The following is a 23,355-nucleotide window of genomic DNA, read 5'->3' on the forward strand; positions in this document are numbered from 1 at the left end:
GACCAGGTAATACTACCTGTTCATACTTCTAAGTCGCTTCTTGTGCATGTTGGTAATCTAGCTGTGGGTACAGATGTGGCTGTAGATGTGTGCTGTGGCCGGGTGGAGCTTGAAGTGCCTCCTATATCTTGATTGGCTTAGATTCAGTACTGACATGTGTCTCTCAATAACGCAATGGAGTCAGTGTTCAAGTGAAGCCTTTTGAAAACCATGATAAACCATAACAAACATTATAAAGAAGTCATTTTCATACAGTGCAATCCATACATGACATGCAATAGCATATGTGTTTGGCTGTGACTGTTTCAGATCTTTCAGAGCCAAGAAGGTCAAACTATTAGTCTGGCATTGTTTGATTTTTAGAGATGTGAAGAACTGAAGAGGTGACACAGTCCATCACACGCATGCTGAATGAACTGCTGCACTTCTGTGTAGCAACAAAGCGGCAATTATCACAGAATGCACCACATTCATCTTATTGAAATTCCAAAAATGTATTTACATTAGCTTGAACATAGATCCATAAATGTGATTGTATTGAGTTAATTTAAGACAATCAATGAATTGGGCCTCCGCAGTAAAATTGATCCTTCAGCTTCTCAACTTCCTCATCATCCCAATTTCTATTTGATGTGACGTCTTTCTCTTTTTGTGTCATATTTGATTTAGTTTTGAAATATGCAATTGCCTAAACAAAATATAGGTTACAGGAAATGAGCGAGACCTAACATTTAAGTGTAATATCTTAAAATTTAAAAAATTCTATTGTGTTACAATAAAATGGTACAATTCTTCCCTCTGTTGGAGGCTCCAAATGAGCCCCCTTCAAGCACCCCTGCTGTACTTGAATTAGGTTGCGCTTGTTATTCACTCCGGGGCACTCGTGTGTGTGGTGACTTCTAAACATATAGAGGACCAGGATATGCATTGCATTCGTAGTCATGCCACTTTTGATTGAATTTATATTGTCACACTCGGACCCCAGGTTGCGGTCAATCGACTCCCGTCGGAGGCGTAGAGCTTTTTTTAAATTTCACCACAGACACCGCCAGATTTTCTTCGACGTACGCCAAAATCAGTTCCGAGTGTATTTTTTTCACAGATCCAGTGCGTCATAGAACTTCGGTTATAGACCAATGAGAATGTAGTTTTGCACAGGGGCAGAGCTAATTGACAGAAGAAGCGGCCAATTAGCCGACGTTTCACCCTGACGTTGTAACCAATCACCGAGCATATGCCAAAAATAACACCTCCTCTTGTTCAGCACCCAAAGTCGAAGGATAGCTCTGGCCTTTCAATTGAAGAAAGTGCTAGATTTGTCAGCGTAGTATAATATAACCAATTCTCCGTGTCCGCATTTGCTTCGGAACGATCGGAATAGTCTTCATTTTATGTGAGAGACAGAACTGGCGTCAAACATGCGTAAAAATCAACGCTGTCCAAGCAGGGAACCACCGAGAAAGGAATTATCGCCGCTCATCTGAGGCCAATCTCGATTTTTTTTTTTTTGTCAAATAAGGAAACATAACACAGCTAGCTCGCCGACGTTAGCTCCGTAGATAGCCAGGTTAACCGACACGTCTTCACACAAAAAACAGAATCCAGCAGATAATCAAGATTGGATCTACATTCGCAACAGCAGGAAAACGTAAGTAGCACGTTCGTGATTGCGCTAACGTCACGAGCTCGAGTTTGACAAGCACCAACGGCCGCTAGCTGACCGTTAAGTTGCCGTTAGCGAGCCAGCTAGCGTTAGCTAGCTCACGTCAACACACAGGCACACTAGGCCTTCCCGTCGAGGGAGTAGTGTTTAGTGGGGAGAGGAGTTCAGCATGTGGTCAGTGGATCGGCATTTAACAGAAACGCACCCCCCCTCCCCCCAGCAAAAAAACCAACCAGTCAACGTAAATTGTGTCGTGTCAATAATAACCTCGGTGTTCAACAGACCGTCGTCAAAAATTATCACCTGATGTTTCACATTAACTTGGCTCACATTACCGCCGGCGTTAGCGGAGTTAATTACGAATGAAGCACATTTAAAGTCACACTTGTGTGTTGACGGTTAAAACGACACGTTGGCCTCCAGGGGTTAGTCTGGTCCCTTGTGAGCTAATCTAGCTACACGAGCTATAACTAGCTAATGACAGCTTAGCGGACTTTGTCATGTGGGTGTCAATGGTTAGCTTGACGGTGTAACGATATAACATTGTATTCCAACAAGCACACCGATCCTATTCATTTGATTAAGTAAAGTCAGTGTGAGCGATATCAATGTTCAGAGTTACCCGTTAATGTGTCAAACACAGATGTATGCTATGCCAGTTGGAAAGCTAACGTTGCTCTACGTGTGCTGCTGTGTGTGTGTGTGCAGTGACCTTAGAGGATAATAATACACGCAAGCCCCCATTTTTTTTTTACGTCTAGTATATTTGCTGAAGCACGTGAAATCAGTCCGTACAAATGAAATGTAATCTAAGCAGATATTACTGAATGTTAGTCACGATCTGGTAAAGTGTTTATACACCATTCATGTTTTACTGCGGAAACAGCATTGCTCCAACGCCGGTTCTCTACTGATATCTTAACGTTACTTGTCTACAATATATAATATATAGGTTAGATTAACTTGTTGACTGTGGTAAAGTTATATTACAATAAATAGCATCATTGCTTTGTTGATAAGGCTCAGTAGGTATGGTTCAGCTGAAAAACTGGCGAAATCCAAGTGAAATTAATCATTTTAACAAGAGATGGAAAATCAAACAAAACATAACATTTATGAACAAAATTGTCTACAACTGTTTGAGTTTAAACTGTGTTCACTGTTTGGCCTGTAAACTGGTCAACTACAGAGGCAGTTGTACAGTTCCAAGTCTCAGTTGACATAAAAAATAATATAGCAGGTGACTTTGCTGCATCGCCGCTTTTATGTTTAGATTATGTTACACTTATTCCAAGCTTTAATAGGGAGGGGCAGGTCCATTGGCACAGAGTTTGCCCTGACCATAAACATGGGCTTGGTTGGTAACGCCTAACTTTGCTATAGATAAACAGCAGCACAGGCCTATATCACCACATGTAATCAAAGATAACTCAAATACTGTTTTATGATTTATTATTATTATTATTATTATTATTATTATTATTATTATTATTATATATTAATACAGTTGGCCATTGGATTTGGTTTTCCTTGTTGTTATTGTTTTGAGCGCAATTGGTGGCAAAATGCTGCTAATCATTTCTGGAAACGAGAATGTGGTTCCCTTCATAGATATTTCACAAATGTTTATGTGATCAGCTAAGTAAGTCACCTTTTGTATCAAATCAGATCAGTAAACCTATCAATCATCACTCGTATTTATTTTTTATTTTTCCAGTATTGCAATAGGAAGTGTTCATGCAACCAAGGCCTATTCCCAGTTTGACTCAGTCCCAACAAGGGTTTTCCCTACACTTTCAAAATGTTCTACTCTGACTTTTATTAATGAGCAGAAACCCCACGGCTATTACCATTACAGTTTTGAGAATTGTATATGATTAAGACATTCTGAACCTCCCGACTATGTTGATAAATTTGCATTTCATCATCAATTTTGTATCGTGCAGAATTGTAACCTAGCAGCCACCCTGCTCACCTTCACCAGTATATCAGATTACGATAAGGTGCACAGGTGACCAGTATGACATCACTTGGTCTGGTGTTGGGCTTGTACCCAGCCAGACAGATACGGGGGGAGTTCAATAGCTGATAATCTTATCTGAGTCAGCGGTCACTGTAAACCAAGACTGAGGAGCAGATGAAACGCACTACGTCAGTATGGAGACAGAAAACAAGCTTGTTTTAGAGTTTGACAGATCTCAAAGGTCTTGGCTGTGCACTGATGAAACTTTAGGTGTCACAACAGGCTTTAAAAAATTGCTAATCACTATAGGAGCCCACATTGGTTTTCCATAATAGGGAGGAATTTGCACTGGTTTGACAATTATCACTGTGACAAACCTGTTTCACAGTTTTCAGTGGGGTAAATCAGTTGGACTGTAGCTTTCTCATTTGCTTGTGTATGTTATTCGGTTTGGGTGAGAAGTATTTTACCATTAAGCCATGCAGATATGTTCTTTTTTCACATTGATTTTGTTAATAAAATATTCATAAACATTTGCATTAAGGTATCAAGTGTATCTTTGCCATTACTGTTGATGCTCTGATATTAAGTGCTTTAGCTTCATCCTGGGGTTATTTGTACATTTGAAAAACATGTTATTTGTGTTTACATAAACACATCAGAAATAGAGAAGCTTGTGTGTGGTAGAGCTGCAACGATTGTCACTTAATCTAGTCGTCAATGAAAAAAATAGTTGGCAACTATTTTGATAATTGTTTCATTCAAGTTCATGTAACTATTTTCTTCAAGCAACAATTCACAGATTCCAGTTTCCCAATTGTGAATATTTTTATGCTTTTCTTATTATTCTCTGATGTTAAACTAAATATCTTTGTGTTTTTTGCTGTTGGTCCACCAGCCATTAGACATCACCAGACATCACCATGGAGTCTGAGACTCTGTTATTTATACTTTTGTGATGATTAACAATATGGCTGGGTTTCTTGATAGTACCTAGATAATCTTTGTTGTAGTTTGTAAGTCACTTTTGAAGGAAGGTGCTTTTGGTTTAAACAAGATTTTAGGAAACTGCTGTCATGGCTGTTGTTGAATTGCATTTCTTCTTAAATGGAGTGTCCAGATTCAGACCACAGAAAACCTTTTGTTACAAACCGTGTGCCTTTTTAATGCTGAAACAATTAGTTAATTAATTGATAAGTCAATTGACAGAAAATGAACTATGTTCCAACCAACATGTCAGGAGTCTAGCTTCCCAAATATGAGGTTTCGAAGCTTTTCTGTGTTTAATGAATATCTTTGTAGTTTTGGTCAGACAAAACAAGACATTTGAAGATGTCAACTTGAACTCTCTGACGCCTTTTGACACTGTCATAGACTCAATGAATAATCCATTAAGCAAGAAAAATTATATTGATAATGAAAATAATAATTGGTTGCAGTCCTATTTGCCTTTCCTTTCATGTGGTATGTCAGACTTTGAGAGTCTCACTTAGTTGTCAGGCTGCATTCACATCAAATCAGGCACTGAGTGGCTCATTGATCGGCGGTTACATGATTGGCCACCACAGCGTGACGTCAGGTTATTTGGTTTCAACTTTTCACTGCAGGCCGTTGCGTTTTTTTTTTTTTACCATCGTAGCCCAAACGCACTACCCACATTGAGATGGATGGGATGCGTTAACCGAATATTTTCCATCAATGATCGCTTTTTTTCTTCTAAAAATGACAATCTGAAGGCTTTCTTGGAGGGGGGCCTGTGACCGCTATGGGTCACAGAGCGGTGTAGGAGGAGGGCACGCTGCGTGATTTCCTCCCGATCAAGCGAGTGCTTGCAGAATTGGAAAATCCCATAATCACAGAGTCTGATAAGTACAGTCTCCAGTGTGGCAGCATAGCAAGGTTTTAGCCTTCAGAACAAAATTAAAAAAGCCATGAGAAGTCATCTGTCCGAGGCAAATGCGAAGAGACAAAAAATCATTCATCTACTTTGTGTGTTGACAAGAAAAGTGGTTGCACGGATTGTCTCCATTCATCTTTTCTCTCCATACTCTTATAAATGCATAATCCTATAAACACAAACACTCACACATAAAGTACAGTGAGCTCTGCCACCGTGTGTGCAGCTGTCTCAGTCCTGAGTCCAAACGGACAGCTAGCAGAGTGAGAAGATATTAAACTTAAAAAAAAAAAAAGTATAGACAGACTCCCTCAAAAAATGACGGTTAATAATAGATTATGACGAACTTTTTACAACTCTGTCTGCCAAAATGATGGACAAGTAAAATGATGGACAAGTAGAAAGCCTAACGCAACCACTGTATCTGGCGTTTGACTTGGTGTAAATGTAGCTTAAGTTATGATTGTAAGTGTTAATTCTTGGTCGCCATGTTGTGCACTTAGATGCTTTTGTCACTGTGGCTTGCTGAGATTTAACACTGTCTACTTAGTTTTGAAACCACCATTACACCTGTCAGGGCTCACCTTTCAGCCACAAACTTTGTTTCATCGCGTTTCTTTTGTCATCTCACCCTCCATGAAGTATAACAATTTTATTGAATGTCACAGGAAAACAATGCAGGAGAGCAAGTTGTGAAGAGTGATTTCTATCAACTGGTGGTATCCAGCAGTGTTATGTACGACCTTGGAAGCACTCTGCAGCAGATTAGTGCATGAAGGGGAGATGAAGAAATGGAGGGTCAATAATGTATGTCGAAGTGCTGCATGCTGGATCTGTGCAACTGTCTTTGTCCTGTGTGCAATAAAAGAAACGTAAAAAGGGAGGCCAGGTCAGAGTATCTGTTAAATTGGTTTAGCAGTTAAGATAAAGATGGGTTAAAACTGTAACACTAATGGATTTCAGGTGTATGAATACACACAATAGGAAGGTGTGGTTTTAGAAGTCATTACTGCTGCATAGGGGCCAAACTACACAATATGAGCTGTGTCCCAGTTCAGCGTTGCCTGCTCCAAAGTCCGTATTTCAAGCATGAATACGTCATGAGTTCGACGAGGCTGTCCATTCCAGAGGCTTCTCCAAATGCGGCTGTGAAATGTGACCCGGTGTATCCTACAATCCACTCTGGGTTGGTTGGTCTAATGATGCATTCACGTGGTCATTCTCACCTCATAAGATGAAAGTGAGGAGGGGAGACGCAGGTTCAGCCAAGTCCTCGGGTCTTCGGGAGTACAGCCTCTGTTTTGGGTCCGTTTCACCAAGGACACATCTCTAGTGGGACCAGCACAATATAGCATAGTTATCACAATCATTGTATTCTTTTGCATGTCTTGAGAGTTCATAGTTCAAATTATATTCACACTGATTTTTTGCCTTGTAATCAGAAGAAATGCATAATTTAAAGGGAATGTTTAAATGATTGCGATACAAAAATCTCCCCAAAAGCAATACACTTTGTGTCTCCACATTAAGCATCCAGAATCGGGGACGAGCGTGGATTATAAATCAATCACCCCAAGACATTGGCACCGTTTAGGCTCTCCACATACAGGTGATGTGAAGATAATGCTGTCTGTACCATGAATGCCATGCTAATGTGCTGATGGGTTGTTTCAGTGTTATGCTTTTAGCTGAGCTAGAAGGGAACGTATGTAGCACTAGCTTTGAAGAGGGTGGCGGCACACTGTTAGCCCTGTGTGACTACATTGCGCAGCCTTAAGTACACCATGGTTGTCCATTTGGCAGCAAGTCTCTCAGCATGTGACTGAAACAATAATAATAATAATAGAGATGTTTTAAAGTAAAATTAATTTAATTGTGGCTTTTACTTTCCACTTTTCCTTCCAAAACTTCAGTTTGTTGCTGATAACAGCTCAGTTACAACCTTGACTAAATGGTTGCAAAAAAATGTCTGATTAGATAGAAGTCTGAGAAAATTTGATTTATTATCTCAGTAAACATGAGTTTATGGTCTCAATTGATAGTTCCAAGTTTTCATTACAATATGATGTTCGTTTAGTAAAATTATGGTCCCATTTAGAGTAAATTAGACAATAACGCAGTGTATGCTTTAGGGCGTGGCTACCATGTGATTGACGGGTCAATACCGCGGCATTGTCCGATCTGGGAGTTGTCTGTTTTAATCTCTCAACTTTAACCCTTTCACGGTGTGTTTTTAAGTTCATGAAAATGAATTGCAACATTTTGGTCACCTTATTCACCGTTCGTTTTTACTTGGCTCCACCCTCGTGTTGGTTGTTGAAAACCAAGATGGTGAACTCAAGTTTTCAAAACCAGAGGCCTCAAACCAATGAGTGATGTCACAGTGACTATGTCCACTTCTTAAATATAGTCTAAGGATTGTTAGACATTCTTTCCCACTATAGTAACCCCCATTAGGGCTCTTTTTTGCTTGGTTGTTTTTCCAGCTGCGGAAACGGTTATACACAAAAGCAACACCAAGCCAATTCGACAACATTTTAGATGTGGCTCTCTAGAATTTCCAGAAAAGAAATTCTTAAATTATCTTAATCTAAAATAATCTTTAGCTAAAAAAAACAACATTTGTTCTAGACTCTAAGTCTATAATCAAATCAAAATCAAATAACCACCATCCCAAACTGTTGCGTTATCGCATTGTCTTGAGATTCAGCTCTCAGTGCATTGCGACACACAGAACGTGAGTGTGAGATGATCGAAGCTGTATGTGAACCTTGCTTCCAGGATAGCATTACTGTTTGGTGCAAGTGTGCCTGCTCTCAGAGCAGCTCTCAAGTTCTCTGCAGCATTATGTAATCCCCGACCTTCCACTTCCCTCTTCGTAGCCAGTGGTTTTGGCAGACATGTGCGTCTTTGCATGAGGGGGTGTTGGTTTCGACTTGTGGTTACAGCACGGGTGACAGCAGTTTTGAGGAGGTTAAGTGCTTGAGAGTTCCTGGTTCCTCTCCTCTCCCTCTCTGTGTGTGTGTGTGTGTGTGTGTGTGTGTGTGTGTGTGTGTGTGTGTGTGTGTGTGTGTGTGTGTGTGTGTGTGTGTGTGTGTGTGTGTGTGTGTGTGTGTGTGTGTGTGTGTGTGTGTGTGTGTGTGTGTGTGTGTGTGTGTGTGTGTGTGTGTGTGTGTGTGTGTGTGTGTGTGTGTGTGTGTGTGTGTGTGTGTGTGTGTGTGTGTGTCTTTCAAGCAGGCTATTGTATCATTGTCTGCCAGGGAAATCTCATAGTATCAGCATGTGTTCTTGCAGTCTGCATGTCTCCTTTCAGGGTCTGGCTGCTGCAACTGCTTTAATGGATAAATGATGCAACTACTTGTCTCTCTCTGTCTCTTCTCTCTCTCTCTCTCTCTGTGTGTTTTAGAGCGAGTGAGAGAGAAGACATAGAGAGGGGGTTGTCGCTGAATGAAGCTTAGCCTGGATGTTTGCCCTGCAGGGTGGGTGGTTGCTAGGCAATGGCAGTGTGTTTGTTTTATTTTTAGAGAGAATCACTGCTGGTGAACATAACTGATTTCTCTTTCTCTCACACATGTGTGAACACACTTTCTTACCATACATGAACATATAGGCTACTTGTGAGTGGCAGTAGGTGGTGGCCAGAGCTCAATAGAAGGAATCCTGTTGATACTATCATGTAGCAGGAAAGCAATAGAAATGTGAATAGTCCACTGCCCCACCCTGGACATGAAATCTAAACCGGCATGTCGTATTTATAGAGTGTCTTTTTCTCGCACATAGACGATGACACTGACTGCACACATGCGCAGAGCAGACATGCACACACACACACACACACACACACATACACACACACACACACACACACGTTCCTCTGGAACCAGCTGTAGTCACTCTTGATAAGGCTGGTACACTTGCATGTACCAGCCTTTTTTGGGCACATGCCTGTCATGCCGAGTGTCCACTCACATGGGAGATACATAGCGAGAAATCAATATGTTGGAAAAAAAGACGCGCTCAGGAAACATTCGATTTTGTATTGATTTCAAGATCTCATGGGTGCTGCAATACATAATCGACATACTGTAAGTAGCTCCATATTGCTGAAGTTGCTGATATTTAGAGAATGATTGATTGGTATGCTGGGAAAATATTGTACACGTCAAAAATGCCAAAAGATATGGCGGAAGGCAGTTGAGCGTGAGGTGGTAGTGTCTTCAGGTACAGTTGCTAGTGAATTAAACATTAACATTTTCAATTTGTATATTAGAAACGGGTACAATATTCATTGTTCATTTGGTCTATAAAATGTTTTTGTCAGTCCTAAATGAAAAGATCTCTGAAAACGGCTTGTTATACTATTTTTGCATAAAAAGCTCCTTTTAATAATCAATTGAAGATCAAAATAGTTGCTGATTTATTATCAAGTAATTAATTGAATTCTTTAACTAATTTCAGTTGCCATTCATTAGGGTTTCCTTTCACTCAACAACCAAATCCTTCATACCTTCAAAATGTCTCTCTCCCTTCATGCCTCTCTGATGTATCGCAGCAAAGTTTGAATTATTAGCCCTGTTAGCTTATAACAAAACAGTGCAGGGTCATCCAATAAAAAGTTCAACCTCACTCAAATTCAGCGGGACCACAATGCAAGACACTGCGGCGATCAATCAAATACATGCAGGTTCACAATCTTGGTATATTACTTTGTAACATGAACGTCGTATATTTCTACAGTTTAGCTTGCGAGCGCCTCCAATAAATGAAAGACGTAACGATTGCTCGCCTAATAACTTTCCAGAGCAGTAAAATCCCTCCTCATGATGATCTAAATAGCTGTGAAGTGTTTTGGCGCCTGCATTCAGGGATGGACAGCTAATGGATCTGTTACTAAAACTGGACTTCCTGGATTGCATGTTATTGTTTTACGGTACTGAACCAACACAGCCCCATGGATTGTTTTAACACACATTTTCTCTCAGGATGGCCAACTTTAACCAACGTTTAAGATAGAGGCAAAGAGACAGATTTCATTCCCATTGAGCTCTTTGCGGGTGAGTGTTTCCCACCCTGCTGATTCAGTAATTTCACGTTAGTTAACTAATGGTATTAGTTACCTTGTGTTCAGAGTGAAGGAGGTTGTGTGTGTGTGCTCAAATAAGCTTTACTGCTGCAGTGTAATCCTCAGCTCTGGGGTTCCTCCTCTGCTATATTTGTCTTGTCAGGATCTCTGGCTCTCACCATCCTCTGAGTAATTAAAAGCACTCTGTAATCACAGTACGAAACAGCCTACAAATCTACTGACACAAAAGAAAATGCACATGTACAGATGGATTTACTGTAAAAACTATAAAATATAATGTGATCTGACAATGGGAATGAGTTTCGCTTGTTATGATGGGCATCAAAAGCTTGTAATAAGTTGTGTTAAAAATAAATCCGTCCCTCCTTGGAGTTCTTTTTATACAGTCATATACACCAATCTTCAATATTTTTATAGTACAGTAGTGCATTAGGATAAAAGTGGCAGACTTGAGGGATAGATTATCTTCTTTGTCCTGGCTGGTGAGGATGTAATCCTAATTCTATGTTTCTCTCTTCTCTTCCTCTTGGTTAATCTCCAGCTATAGGCAGCAATGGGTGCATTCCTGGACAAGCCGAAGACAGAGAAGCATAGTGCCCACGGTGAGGGCAATGGGATGCACTATGGCCTGAGCTCCATGCAGGGCTGGCGGGTGGAGATGGAGGACGCCCACACAGCTGTAGTGGGCCTCCCCCATGGACTCACCGACTGGTCCTTCTTTGCCGTCTACGATGGCCACGCAGGCTCCCGGGTAGCCAACTACTGCTCCGGCCACTTGCTGGAACACATCTTGTCAGGAGGGGCCGACTTCAGTTCAGGATCCGGCTCCGTAGAAGGAGTGAAGGACGGCATCCGCTCGGGCTTTCTGAACATTGACGAGTACATGCGCAGCTTCTCTGACCTGCGGCAGGGCCTGGACCGCAGTGGATCAACAGCCGTGTGCGTGTTGCTCAGCCCGAGCCACCTCTACTTCATTAACTGCGGAGACTCGCGGGCCGTGCTGTGTCGAGACACCAAAGTGGGCTTCTCCACCCAGGACCACAAGCCCTGCAACCCCCGTGAAAAGGAGCGCATCCAGAACGCTGGCGGCTCAGTCATGATCCAGAGGGTAAACGGCTCCTTGGCTGTGTCCCGGGCCCTGGGGGACTACGACTACAAATGTGTGGATGGTAAGGGCCCCACGGAGCAGCTGGTGAGCCCTGAGCCCGAGGTGTATGTGTTGGAGCGCGCGGCCGAAGGAGACGAGTTTGTAGTGCTGGCATGTGATGGAATCTGGGATGTCATGTCCAACGAGGAGCTGTGTGAGTTTGTCCGCTCACGACTTCTGGTGTGTGATGACCTGGAGAAGGTCTGTAACTCTGTGGTGGATACCTGTCTGCATAAGGTAAGCTTTATGATGTACATTAAAGGTGAAAGTGTCCACATAATTGCCTGCTTTTCAGCTTGTCTTACAGCTATGGGACATGAATTGCATGACATTGTAAAAATATTAGAAAATTGATTTACTCTTGTATTTTCTTTTATATTAATGAAGATACATGCTCAGTCGCCCATTTGCACGATCATCATGGTTGCTGACACAAATGAATAGCTAAAGCTGTTAAGTCTTTGTTTTCACAAATGTATTGATGTAGTAATATTTTAGTACGTTTGGTTTGCATCAGTTCAGTTTCAGGGATCTCAAATGCATTTCTAATTAGTCTTGCTTTTAATATAATATACGAATAACTAAATATACTGAAATAAATTATGAAAAACTGCATTGCAAGATAGCATAATGATCTGTTTCTTTAATAAAACGTAACATCTCACAGTAAAAGATCATATAAAACCAGATGATGAATAATTGTCTCCCTGACTATTGGCCTTCTCAGCTATTGATCCAAGAAAAAGCAATAATCACTCTTTGTGCTAAACTGAATTTATCCATCACTCAACATTTTGGGCTTTTGCCTTCTATATATCACCTATGTTGTGTCTTGAGTACTGCAACAACCAACAAGTGCACAGCAGCGTAGTTATTGTTACCTTACTGGATGGGTTATCTCAAGTAACGCTGTTGTAAATCTCCTCTACTGCCTTTTGTGACGTGCAGAAAAAGTTACACTGACCATATTGACTTCTACAAGCCAATGACAAGGTGACGATCCATTGGTTTAAGGCCAGAGCTCTATATATGTTTCTCTGTGTATCCTATCATTTCTATTTTAAAATGCAATGTTTCTATAATACACCTATTGAAAGTGTAATTGATTAATAATTTTTTTTCAGAGGCTAAAAGCAGGCTGAGCTCAGTTAAAGCTAGTGAAGATACTAATGAAAAGAAAATTAATAAACTAGGAAAAACCTAAGAAATCCGTCATGCTAGCTTGTCGGTAAGGTGGCTAAATAACCCTCTGTATTTAGGTAACATTTTGGCCAATTTTATCAAGAGTTTCCAGAACAGAAGTTATCGATTTTTAAAAATGCAGTTCTTGCAGTAATCTCCAAATGCAAAAAGTTGTTGTTACCAAACCACAGCATTTTTACAGTGCTATGTGGAAAAGGTCAAAAGTGTTTAAAATGGTTTATGCTACATTTGTTTTAAAATGTTTCTGTATTGGAGAAAACCATATTTAAGATATGTTTAACATGCAGAGCTGTTAAAACATTATAATAAAGCACCATCTACAAATTAAATGCGTTCATATAATTGCAGATTAATTGATGTCATCGTATAAGTCCACCGATGAATGACAAGAAATTGAAGAACAGAAATGCCAAAGATGTTTTTTGAAACTGACAAGTTTATTTTTCGACTGGTCGCCATTGTACATAAATATCAATTTTTTTTAGGAAACCTTATCAAAAATGTGTATTTATGTTATGGGTCGTGTAAATACATGTATATCAGCTGAAGTATCATTCAGTGGTTATTAGTAGTTATAGTTATTAACCTTGTATTGCTGCCAGCTACTATCATTCATTTGTTGTTTTGCTGCATGTTTTGCTCGCCATTTGCCTCATATTTATGTTGACAGGGAAAGCCCTGAATTTATTGTAAACATGAATTGGGAACAATTTGATTTGAATTTGAAAATCCCTTTTATAATTCACAACTACAGAATGATCTCCCAAATAAATGTCCTTCTTATTGGTTCTGTCTTTCTTCGTCTTGCAGGGGAGCAGGGACAATATGAGTGTGGTGTTGGTGTGTTTACCCGGAGCGCCCAAGATCTCAGAGGAGGCTGTGAAGAAAGAAGAGGAATTGGATAAGTACCTGGAGACCCGTGTTGAGGGTCAGCACACACACACACACACACACACACACACACACACACACACACACACACACACACACACACACACACACACACACACTAGATAGTTCGTATGCATTAATCATTAGAAATGCCTTGCTCATATTAGTTCCAGTGCTTTTTGAGGAAAAATAATAACCAACTTTTCTTCTTTCACTGGCTGATACGCTGCATTTGAAACTTGTGGTATATTGTTATAAACATTTAATTATTCCGTGGTGGTTAAATATCCACACTGTTCTCTGGCAGCAGTCTTTCAATGCCTTGTTGAAAATGTTTTTTAAAAAGGTTAAGTGAAACATACTGTGTTCAGTTTTTATGTAGATATCCAGGGGGGGGGAAATATTTTAAATCAATCTGTTGCGCGCACACAGACAGATTTTTCCACTCCTATGGTTGATATCTCAGCCTCGGCAGAGAAATGTGGTGGTCTAACACAGTGGATCTCAAATGGGGGTACGTGTACCCCTGGCGGTACAAGAAGACACTCAAAAATACTGTGTGCTGGTTATGTACACAGTACATCACTGAAAAACAGTTGAGAACCACCGGTCTCACACCTACAACTTGTTGTATAAGATACTATACAGTGTGCAACACAACCTCTCTCAAACCCCTGGTCCTCTTTGTGTTTGTGTAGAGCTACTGGGGAACTGTGGGGAGGCGGGAGTCCCTGACCTGGTGTCTGTCCTGAGGAGCATTGCCACAGAGAACACCCCCAACCTTCCACCTGGCGGAGGCCTGGCCAGCAAGTAAATACACAGCCTGGAACAACATTGAACTGCATTCATACACAGAGTGTTCTGTTATACGTTAATATACTTTTATTCACATACATTATTTTTGTATGGCTGAGAAACTTGTGAAATTTAAAATTTACCACTAGAAAGTAATCATTTGTGTTTTACTGCTAGTTTAATTCCTATTTTAGCATCGTTACTTACAACGTGCTTTAAAAAGGGATATGAGACAGAAATTTGATTATACATTAAAAAGAAAACTTAACTAGAGATTCACCGATTGATCAGCCACCAATCAAAACCTGCGGTTTTTCAGCTGATCAGCCAAGTGTCATATTTTTTTATTTTATATATAAAATAACACTTGTGCTTCACGTTAGTTTTAAGTTGCACAGGCAGTAAAGTCACAGAACATTCTTCGTTGGTGTGGAAGGAGATATGAACTCAGACTAGTTGCTTGAAAGCCAGTTTTAAAAAATATATTGTGGGAATGACCCTTTCCCCCTGTTTATTTTATAATTGTTTTAATATTTATTCTGTGCATGTTTCTCATGAAATTGCACTTGCTTTGGGAGAAAAACTTGTTGATTATTACACCTGAGTTTATTTCATTTTTATGATTCACAAGTAATGGATAAATGCACAAAAAGCTGAAACAATTAGTCCATGGACAAAAAAATAGTTTTAAAATCATAAAAAGTGAGGGAATGTTTTGCTTTCCCTTGTCTTACATTATAGCAGACTGGCCAGGTGGTCAGACCAAATGGGCATTTTGAAGTATTTTGCACAGGTTTCTAATGTCTTAAAGATGATTACGCAAGAAAATAATCAGCAGTGTACTTAATAATGAAAATAGCCAAGCATGTCCATGCATGAGCACTTAAAAACGTACAAACATGCAGATAACACTCCTCAAAACACTTAGGCGTACTCTTTCCAAAAGAGATTATGTAGCCTCTTTATGCATAAATAGCGGATACTCCAGTATCGACTCAGTTCTTTCTTAGTACCATTAAAATCTTAATCAATATACATTTGCTAAGAATGAACAGCGACTGTTTGTATTGTGTCGAGAGTTGTTCTCCTCTCTAAGCAGTGAGCGGTGTCCTTTTTGTGTGTTTACAGACGGAGCGTGATCGAGGCGGTATACAACAAGCTGAACCCCCACAGAGAAGAGGAAGGGGTGAGTTGATCACTCTATAAACCCTTCACCTCTCCAAGCTTTCACTCCCCCCCGGCCCCACCCCAACATGTAGAAACACACCAGCCCCGACAAGGACGTGTGTGTGTGTGTGTGTGTGTGTGTGTGTGTGTGTGTGTGTGTGTGTGTGTGTGTGTGTGTGTGTGTGTGTGTGTGTGTGTGTGTGTGTGTGTGTGTGTGTGTGTGTGTGTGTGTGTGTGTGTGTGTGTGTGTGTGTGTGTGTGTGTGTGTGTGTGTGTGTGTGTGTGTGTGTGTGTGTGTGTGTGTGTGTGTGTGTGTGTGTGTGTGTGTGTGTGTGTGTGTGTGTGTGTGTGTGTGTGTGTGTTGGTGTGCTTTAAGTGTGAAAGAGCGTGGAGGATGGACTTGGCAGAATAACCTTGGCAAGCTCAGGGAAACTTATGAGTGTATTGAAAAGCAGTGAAGCATTGGCGTCAGTTTCAATTTCATATTTGTCATTGAAATGGTACACAGTAGGAAGTACGACCTCCATAAACCTCATGAAGTCCTCAGCTATGAATGCATGTAAAACCTACGGATGAGTAAAACCTTTCTAAAGATTTCCCTGTACATGTTTTAAGACATTAAAAAAAATCAAGCTTGGAACACTAAATGCGAGTTTAGTTTTTTGTTTTTTTTTCCCACAAAAAAATGTAATAAGTACAAATGCAGAATCCATAAATATCCAAATATTACACATTTTCAAACGCTAAAATACCGGCAGACATTAATTAGATGCCTCTTGCTTATCAGCGCATGCACACTGGAGGCTTTCCGTTTCCGTATCACACTTAAGTTGCGAACTTGTTCGAACACGCCTTGAACACAGAGAAACGCTTCAGCAGATGAATGTGAAAACAGTTTTCTTGTGTAAAACTAAGCTCACATCTCACCCTGCGCAGTCAAATGCCCAAGGGAAGTAACAATAATAAGAAAAAAAGTTCAGTGGGACTTTACAGATGAAGTAATTGTCTTGCGCTGATAAGAAGTGGCAAGCTGAAGGGTGTAAAGGATGTCAAATAGTGAGGTAAAATAAGTTCTATATAATTCTACTTAATTTCATTTTTTTTATTTTTTTTATAGGAAAATCATTTGCACATGACCCCAACACAAGCATAAAAAACACGCCACAATTAATCAACGTTTTTGAGTAGAGCTTGATAGAATAAGATAGATGCTGGTGTATGTATGTAACTCAACATTTCTCAGACACATTTTCCTTTTTACATTAAAACCAACAGGGTTATTGCTTTCCTGGCATGGCCATTTTGTTTTAATTATCTTTTCAGTGAAACTTCTGTATTAAAAAAAACCATAAAGCACAAAATCTGCTTCAGCTGCTAATGTCGGATGCTTAACACCATTACCTCTTCACCCTCACATCAAAGTCCAGCTTGTGAATCGGGGCTCAAAAAAGCACATTATATATAATTCATATGCCGTCTAAGGAGGAAACTTCACATCCATCATCTTAAAGAAATAACTGCCAGGAACTTAAGAAATGTATTTCTTATTTTAACGAAGAGATCTGTGTCAGGTTTTAAACAGCCTGGAGAGAGTGTGTGTGTGTGTGTGGGATCGTCAGTGTGTTTGCCCCCCCCCTCTCCCCACACACACACACACACACACACACACTCTCCCTCTCTCTCTCTCTTACACCATCCAGCGAATATCACAAAGGGTTGTTGGTCACAGGGTCAGAGGTAGCGTTTGCATGGGCTTGTCCGACTGGTGCAAGAATGCCCCTGACATCATGAAGTAGATATTTGTGTGACAATGATGTGAGTATTGTGCTGCTGCTTGTTAGTGTGTGCGTGCTTGTGTGTGTGTGTGTGTGTGTGACCATGGAGCGTGCCTGCAGAGTCTGACCCCTGGCGTGTCACCTCAGGCCTGTGCGGGGGGAGAGGAGGAGAGTGAGGAGGGAGGTGGCAGCACGGCGGCTCATCTGCTGGAGGCTCTGCGGCAGTTCCGCCTGCACCACCGGGGGCAGTACCACTCAGTGCTGGAGGAGTCCCTGGCCGCCTACACACTGCGGGGGGAGAGCACTGTGGAGGGAGCAGGGGAGGGCAGGAGGACCTCAGATGACGATGACGACGACGAAGGTGGCGGCCAGCGGCAGCCCGCTTCCCCTCCCTCTCCCCCCTCGCCCCCGCCCTCACCTGCCACTGCAGAGCCGGAGGCTAGCCAAGATGCGCCCGCCCCCGAGTCCGATCCCTCCTCTGACTGAGCACCCCGTCCGCATACCTTACCCAACCCTAAAGCTCTAGTCAGTTGTGCTGTGACCTCTCCTCCTCTTTCCTTCATCACAGAACTTGAATGGACACATCGGCCACTTCCGGCTCTATCATGGTCTGCATTTACAGCTGCCAATTTCATTCATGAATATTTTAGTAATGCAATGGAAATCAAAATGGCCCTTCTGTCTCTTCAAGTTCTGTCGCCGAGCCACGTATTTACCTTTAACCTAATAAGGACGCTTTCTTTCCCCTGTCCTCTGACCACCTCGGCTTGGATTTCTAAACTTGCCAGCCACTTTTACCACCTGACCACACAGACTGATGTTTTACAATATAAAATAATCATTAGCAAATTATTATTACACGCAAAATTGGCTGGTGAAGCAAAGATTAACCTTGCACTCGATGGCCTAGATTTACTATTATTGGCTTCTGGCTGATTTCCCACTTGACCCCCTCCCCTCCCCTCTCCTACACCCCCCTCAACCTCACCCCCTCCCACACCTGCTTACAGTGGACAAACTGACAAAGAAAAGGAGACCCTCTGAACTGAAGCTGTGTTCAACTCACTGTACTGTCTCCAGGCCTACTCAATCTACAAACTCAGAACACACTCTTTTGCGTTTGCGTGTGCGTGTGTGTGTGTGTATATGTGTGAGTGCGTGCGTGCGTGTGTCCGTCTGTGTGTCTGCATGGGTTTGAGTGACGGAGAAAGAGACCAATCATTGACCACAGAGGGACAGGGGGGTTAGTGGGTGTATACTTTGAGAGTCATTTCATTTGAATCATTCCCTCACCACTTTATGCCTATTTTCGTATCACCACATTTCTGTAAGCTGCCTCAGTCGCCCACAAAGAGGTTAAAATGTGTTCCTGGTTGTTGATGTTCAGGTGGATACAAATGTATACTAGTACCAGGTGACACGGGGCCATAAAAGTAATGTTTAAATCGAAATAAGACTAAAGGTAAGGCTGTGACGCTCCTCTCACAGCAGAAAACTAAATGAATGAAACCTTCACTAGAAGGGAAAACGAGGGCGCCAGACAAAGTCATGTTTCCAAAATCAAAAGGGTTTATCAAAACATTCAGCGCCTTGATCTACATTGTGTGATCTACATTGTGCTCAACTTTTGTGTGAGCTTCATCAGTGGTAGCTGTTACCTGCTGTTAGAAAACCACAGCTACAGTTGTCATAGAGATCCTTCCATAGAAAAGCTCAGGGAAGTGGCTGTGCTCTACTCTTTAATGCAGGTCAGACGCTTAAACAGACGTATATTTGCCAAAACAACCAGTTTGTCTTTATTCATACAGTCTTTTCTCTAAATAACTCAAAACAATGTTTGAAAACACTTCAGATACGGCATAAATTAAATGTATTAAAATTAATTAAAAATTAAAGTTTACAAGCTTTGGATTTTTTTTAATTATATTAAATAGCATGACGATGCTACATCTTTTTTTTTAGCTGAATAGCAATGTCATAATTGGTAACACAACATGTGCATTCATCTCAAAGCACACTATTCTGATATAGTACATTTTAGGGAACAATACGGCATTTCTTTTGGCACCACCCTCGGGCTGACCCCTTGTCTTTATCAAACATGCAGGTGACATTCCTGAAGTCAAACGGCTGACATGGCTGTAAATGTCATAGCATCGAATTCTACTGTAGTTATTCAACGTCCAACGTTTAGTTGTTTACACCCGGACAACGATGTGTTCTATGAGCTGGTTGTGGTTCTGTAATCAGTCCACACTATAACTGAAGTATCAGTCAACCAGATCTGCTGCTCATGCTGACAGCTGCTACTATTAAACCTTGGCTTTATGAAATCCCACACACGGTATGTTTCATTCCTCATAGGTTATGACGTTGTCTGTTCAAAAATACACACTCCGAAATGCTTGCCTCCGACGGAACGTTTGGTTTATAACAGACTGAACGAGCAGTACTCATTCTTCTTTGAAAGCGGGGAGAGGGAATGTTATTGCAAGTCAGTATAAAGCACAGTACCCGATGACCCTGGAAATGCATGCACTGCACTTATCTTTTCAATATCTAAGGCACTTAACTTCGGAAGGGAGGTTATGCTAAACCCTGCGCATATGTATGTATGTATGTATGTGTGTGTTTGTGTATGTATGTATGAGTTGTATTTGTAAGAGGTTACGTGGGCCAAAATCAGTCCCACTCGGTTAAAATGACAAATGAACAAAATAAAGATGATTTGAGGTATAATGCAATGATTTGTGTCAAGTGTATGAGTATCTCTCACTGCAGTCTGACTGTACAGCTGTGCTTCTTGTCTTTTGGTCGTGTCAAATGTGTAGAATAGGGTTGTGATAAGGGATACATTAATTCACCAGAAATCATTAACATCCCAGACAGACTCCCAGACAAAGTGGTGGCCTTTGATACAGGAACATTCCCTAGGGTCTAGTATATTTAATGTGTCGTATCAACTTCTGTGTTGGCTGTGAAGTTTTCAGCTCGTGTAGAAAATAAGTCCACCTTCCTTGCCCCCTTTTTTCCCTGTCAGCTTTTAGCTCTAGCTGCGTCTCGTAATTTCACCTCAGCTGCTTAAAGACATTTTAATCTTTCGTCTCTTTTTAAAACAATGGCAGCAAAATAAATGCCTGCCGCTGCATTGCATGAGCTGGCGGCGAGACGCGGAGGGGAGAGCCGCCTAGACTATAGGGACTCCATTCTCTCCATTTCTCCCCTGTTTTTCAGTCTGACAGTTGGCCTCGTGAGTCTCCGCAAGGTGAGTCTTCAGAGGTCTGGGTTCTGGTTGTGTTAATGTGTAGGCTGGGCAGGGGAATGTTACTGTCTTTCGCCATTATCCATTCAATTTGAGTAGATAAAAGGGGGCAGAGAGGTTCAAGTTTACAACTGTGTGTTGTGTAAGATGCAGCTTAAAACACAAAAAACTAACGCGCCTCTTTCCGTCTTTCTTTTTACTCACCCAGAGTGCCGGTGAGCTGGAAGACCCCTGGTAGCCGTGGCAACGACCTCCGTCTCCTCCTGGTGATCGGTGCATCCGCCCAGAGGAGGAGTGTCTCTCCATTGCGCCATATCTTTCTCCACTAAAAGAGGACATGTGGTGTGTGTGTTTGAGTGCGTGAGTGTGCGTATGTTGGTTGTGTGTGTGTGTGTGTGTGTGTGTGTGTGTGTGTGTGTGTGTGTGTGTGTGTGTTTGCAGCAGTGGGACAAAGAAGACAACGACAACAACTACACACACACACGCATACTGCTTTAAACCTGGAGGAAAACAAAAATCACTTTTCAGAAATGTCAAGATTTTATGAACTGAAGCATTGTGATGGTAGAGATGATTTTTACCATTGAGGTGTTTTTTTTTTGTTTGTTTCCTTTTCTTGAATGTTGACATTGAACACCTGACTTCACAATGACATAAGGACCTATAGTGTGTGCGTATATTTTTGTGTGAAAGAGAGAGTTTGTGTGTGCGAGTGCTTTGAGGAGGGCCAAGAGAAGACAGACGGTGGATAAAGACTTTGTATGTAATTCTTCTTCTCCTGGACTTTTTTTTTTTTTTCTGTGCTCCTGGGTCTGATATTTGCCTAACACCTTTGCTTCTCCCCTCTTAAAACACACATACACACTCTCTCTAACACACGCAGACAGACTATAAAAAAAAAAACATAAACACCCTCCACTCTCCCCCCCACCCCACCCCACTTCCACCTGTGCACGTATGTGATGTGCCACCTTCGCAGGGCACTGCATGAGGACTTTGGTTCTACATGTACAGCTACGTGGTTTTCTAGTCAATCCGGATGGACAGCCATTGGTTGAGACTGACTGAACATGATGGACCTCTGCACTCTGATTGGCTCCTGCTGTGTGAGAAGTTGAAATGATTTGACATTTTGTTGTTGTTGTTGTGGATACTATTAGGATGATGACGATGATAATCATGATGGGGGGGGTGGGGATGTGAGGTTATCTAGTTCACTGAAGAGCCGCGTGCAAGTGGGACTCATGGAGGTGGTGGGCGGGGCGGGGCGGGGGCTGTTGTATCACTGGTTGGACTTCCTGTAGGAGGAAGGTTAGGGCAGGAGGGTGGTGGGTCAAACTTCACCACCTCCCTCTCCACCATCATGGTTGGAAGTACACATGAGGGCGGACTGTCCCGACAGGAAATACATTTTCTTTTAATTTTAATTTTTTTTTTTTTTTTTTTTAAATGTTGTCCATGAGGTTACTAGCTGCTCGCTATGTAGAGTGAGCGAACTCCCTGTTTTAACCCAGTTCCTGGTTCTCAGACTGCATTGGTAATGTTTGTATTGCTGTTGTTTGATTGCACTCACATTTGATTACAGAAAGCGTCTATATATGAAATAAAATACCTGCCAAGGATCCAGTGGTGGCTGCGTATTTTAATCAGAGACCTCACGCCATTTCTGGATGTTTGTGTGGCCTCTTTTTTTTTTTTTGTTCCTCTTTCAGAGGCATGTATCACGAAGCAAGGCCAATCAGATCACTGGAAAGTTCTTGCAGAATCACGACATGGACACAAGTGGACTTTTAGATTTACAATAAAGTAAGTAGAACAATTTTATAGGTCAGTACGATCACTTTATTGTTCCTTTTCCATGTCTGGGTTTAAAACAAACCGAAGTGTACAATAGTTCCCCACACTGAACAAAAGTATAGCTGCAAGCTTTTTACTCTCCTGACGGTGTAAATACATAAACTTATTTACATTCTTCTTCCATCAATTCATCTCGGAATATTATGAGGCAACTTTGTGATAATGATTGATAAAAGTACACACACCGCTTTCTCTTTTTTCTTTTCATAATAGACAGAATACGTACATACAAAAAGAGGAAAAACACAAACACACTATGTCCCCTCAAAGGCATAAATCCTGAGACATATTCAGGGGTTCTTATCGTTGACATAACATCGTCCACTTCTCACGACATCGCTCCTCTTGTGCTCTTCTCCTGAGAGTTAACCGTTCCATATCGTATATTTCATTAACAATAATCAGCCACCCATCTCGTGATGGTGGTTCTGCCTTGTGTCATCTCTTCGTAATGGCCTTCTTACGAACTACTAGCAACATTTTCAGCAGATACCCGTCTACCCCACCGCTTTCTTTTATTAGAAAGAAATCCACACTTAATTGGCACACAAGTAATTATAAATGCGACTTTTCTTTCAGATATACACTTTGGCAGTAGAAAGCCTTTAATATTGTATATTCATAATAATTCATCATGGGATTAAAAAGGAAC

At 41.3% G+C, this 23,355-nt stretch overlaps 1 protein-coding gene across 3 annotated transcripts; it reads left to right on the forward strand.

The window, feature by feature from the left end:
- The first annotated feature begins 1,248 nt into the window (after window positions 1-1,248).
- On the forward strand, window positions 1,249-22,468 carry ppm1bb (protein phosphatase, Mg2+/Mn2+ dependent, 1Bb). 3 transcript variants are annotated; one of them, XM_034557886.1, is made up of 7 exons: window positions 1,259-1,648; window positions 10,506-10,577; window positions 11,148-11,990; window positions 13,767-13,884; window positions 14,546-14,657; window positions 15,771-15,828; window positions 17,732-20,328. In XM_034557886.1, the coding sequence occupies exons 3-7, from the start codon at window positions 11,160-11,162 to the stop codon at window positions 18,068-18,070; spliced, it is 1,458 nt and encodes a 485-aa protein (XP_034413777.1). In that variant the 5' UTR covers window positions 1,259-1,648; window positions 10,506-10,577; window positions 11,148-11,159; the 3' UTR covers window positions 18,071-20,328. The 3 variants fall into 3 exon arrangements, with proteins under 3 accessions (XP_034413778.1, XP_034413777.1, XP_034413776.1); XM_034557887.1 differs by lacking the exons at window positions 10,506-10,577; window positions 17,732-20,328 and adding an exon at window positions 21,055-22,468 and having other exon boundaries at window positions 1,249-1,648; XM_034557885.1 differs by lacking the exon at window positions 10,506-10,577.
- The last annotated feature ends 887 nt before the right edge of the window (window positions 22,469-23,355 follow it).

This window comes from Cyclopterus lumpus, chromosome 19 (assembly GCF_009769545.1).
Source record: "Cyclopterus lumpus isolate fCycLum1 chromosome 19, fCycLum1.pri, whole genome shotgun sequence".
NCBI lineage: Eukaryota > Metazoa > Chordata > Actinopteri > Perciformes > Cyclopteridae > Cyclopterus > Cyclopterus lumpus.

Bases quoted from the DNA above. Each gene is read 5' to 3' on its own strand.
- ppm1bb (XM_034557886.1), top strand. From the start codon at position 11,160: ATGGGTGCATTCCTGGACAAGCCGAAGACAGAGAAGCATAGTGCCCAC. The intron at 11,991-13,766 runs GTAAGCTTTATG...TTCGTCTTGCAG, and splicing joins TGGATACCTGTCTGCATAAG to GGGAGCAGGGACAATATGAG. The intron at 14,658-15,770 runs GTAAATACACAG...GTGTGTTTACAG, and splicing joins GGCGGAGGCCTGGCCAGCAA to ACGGAGCGTGATCGAGGCGG.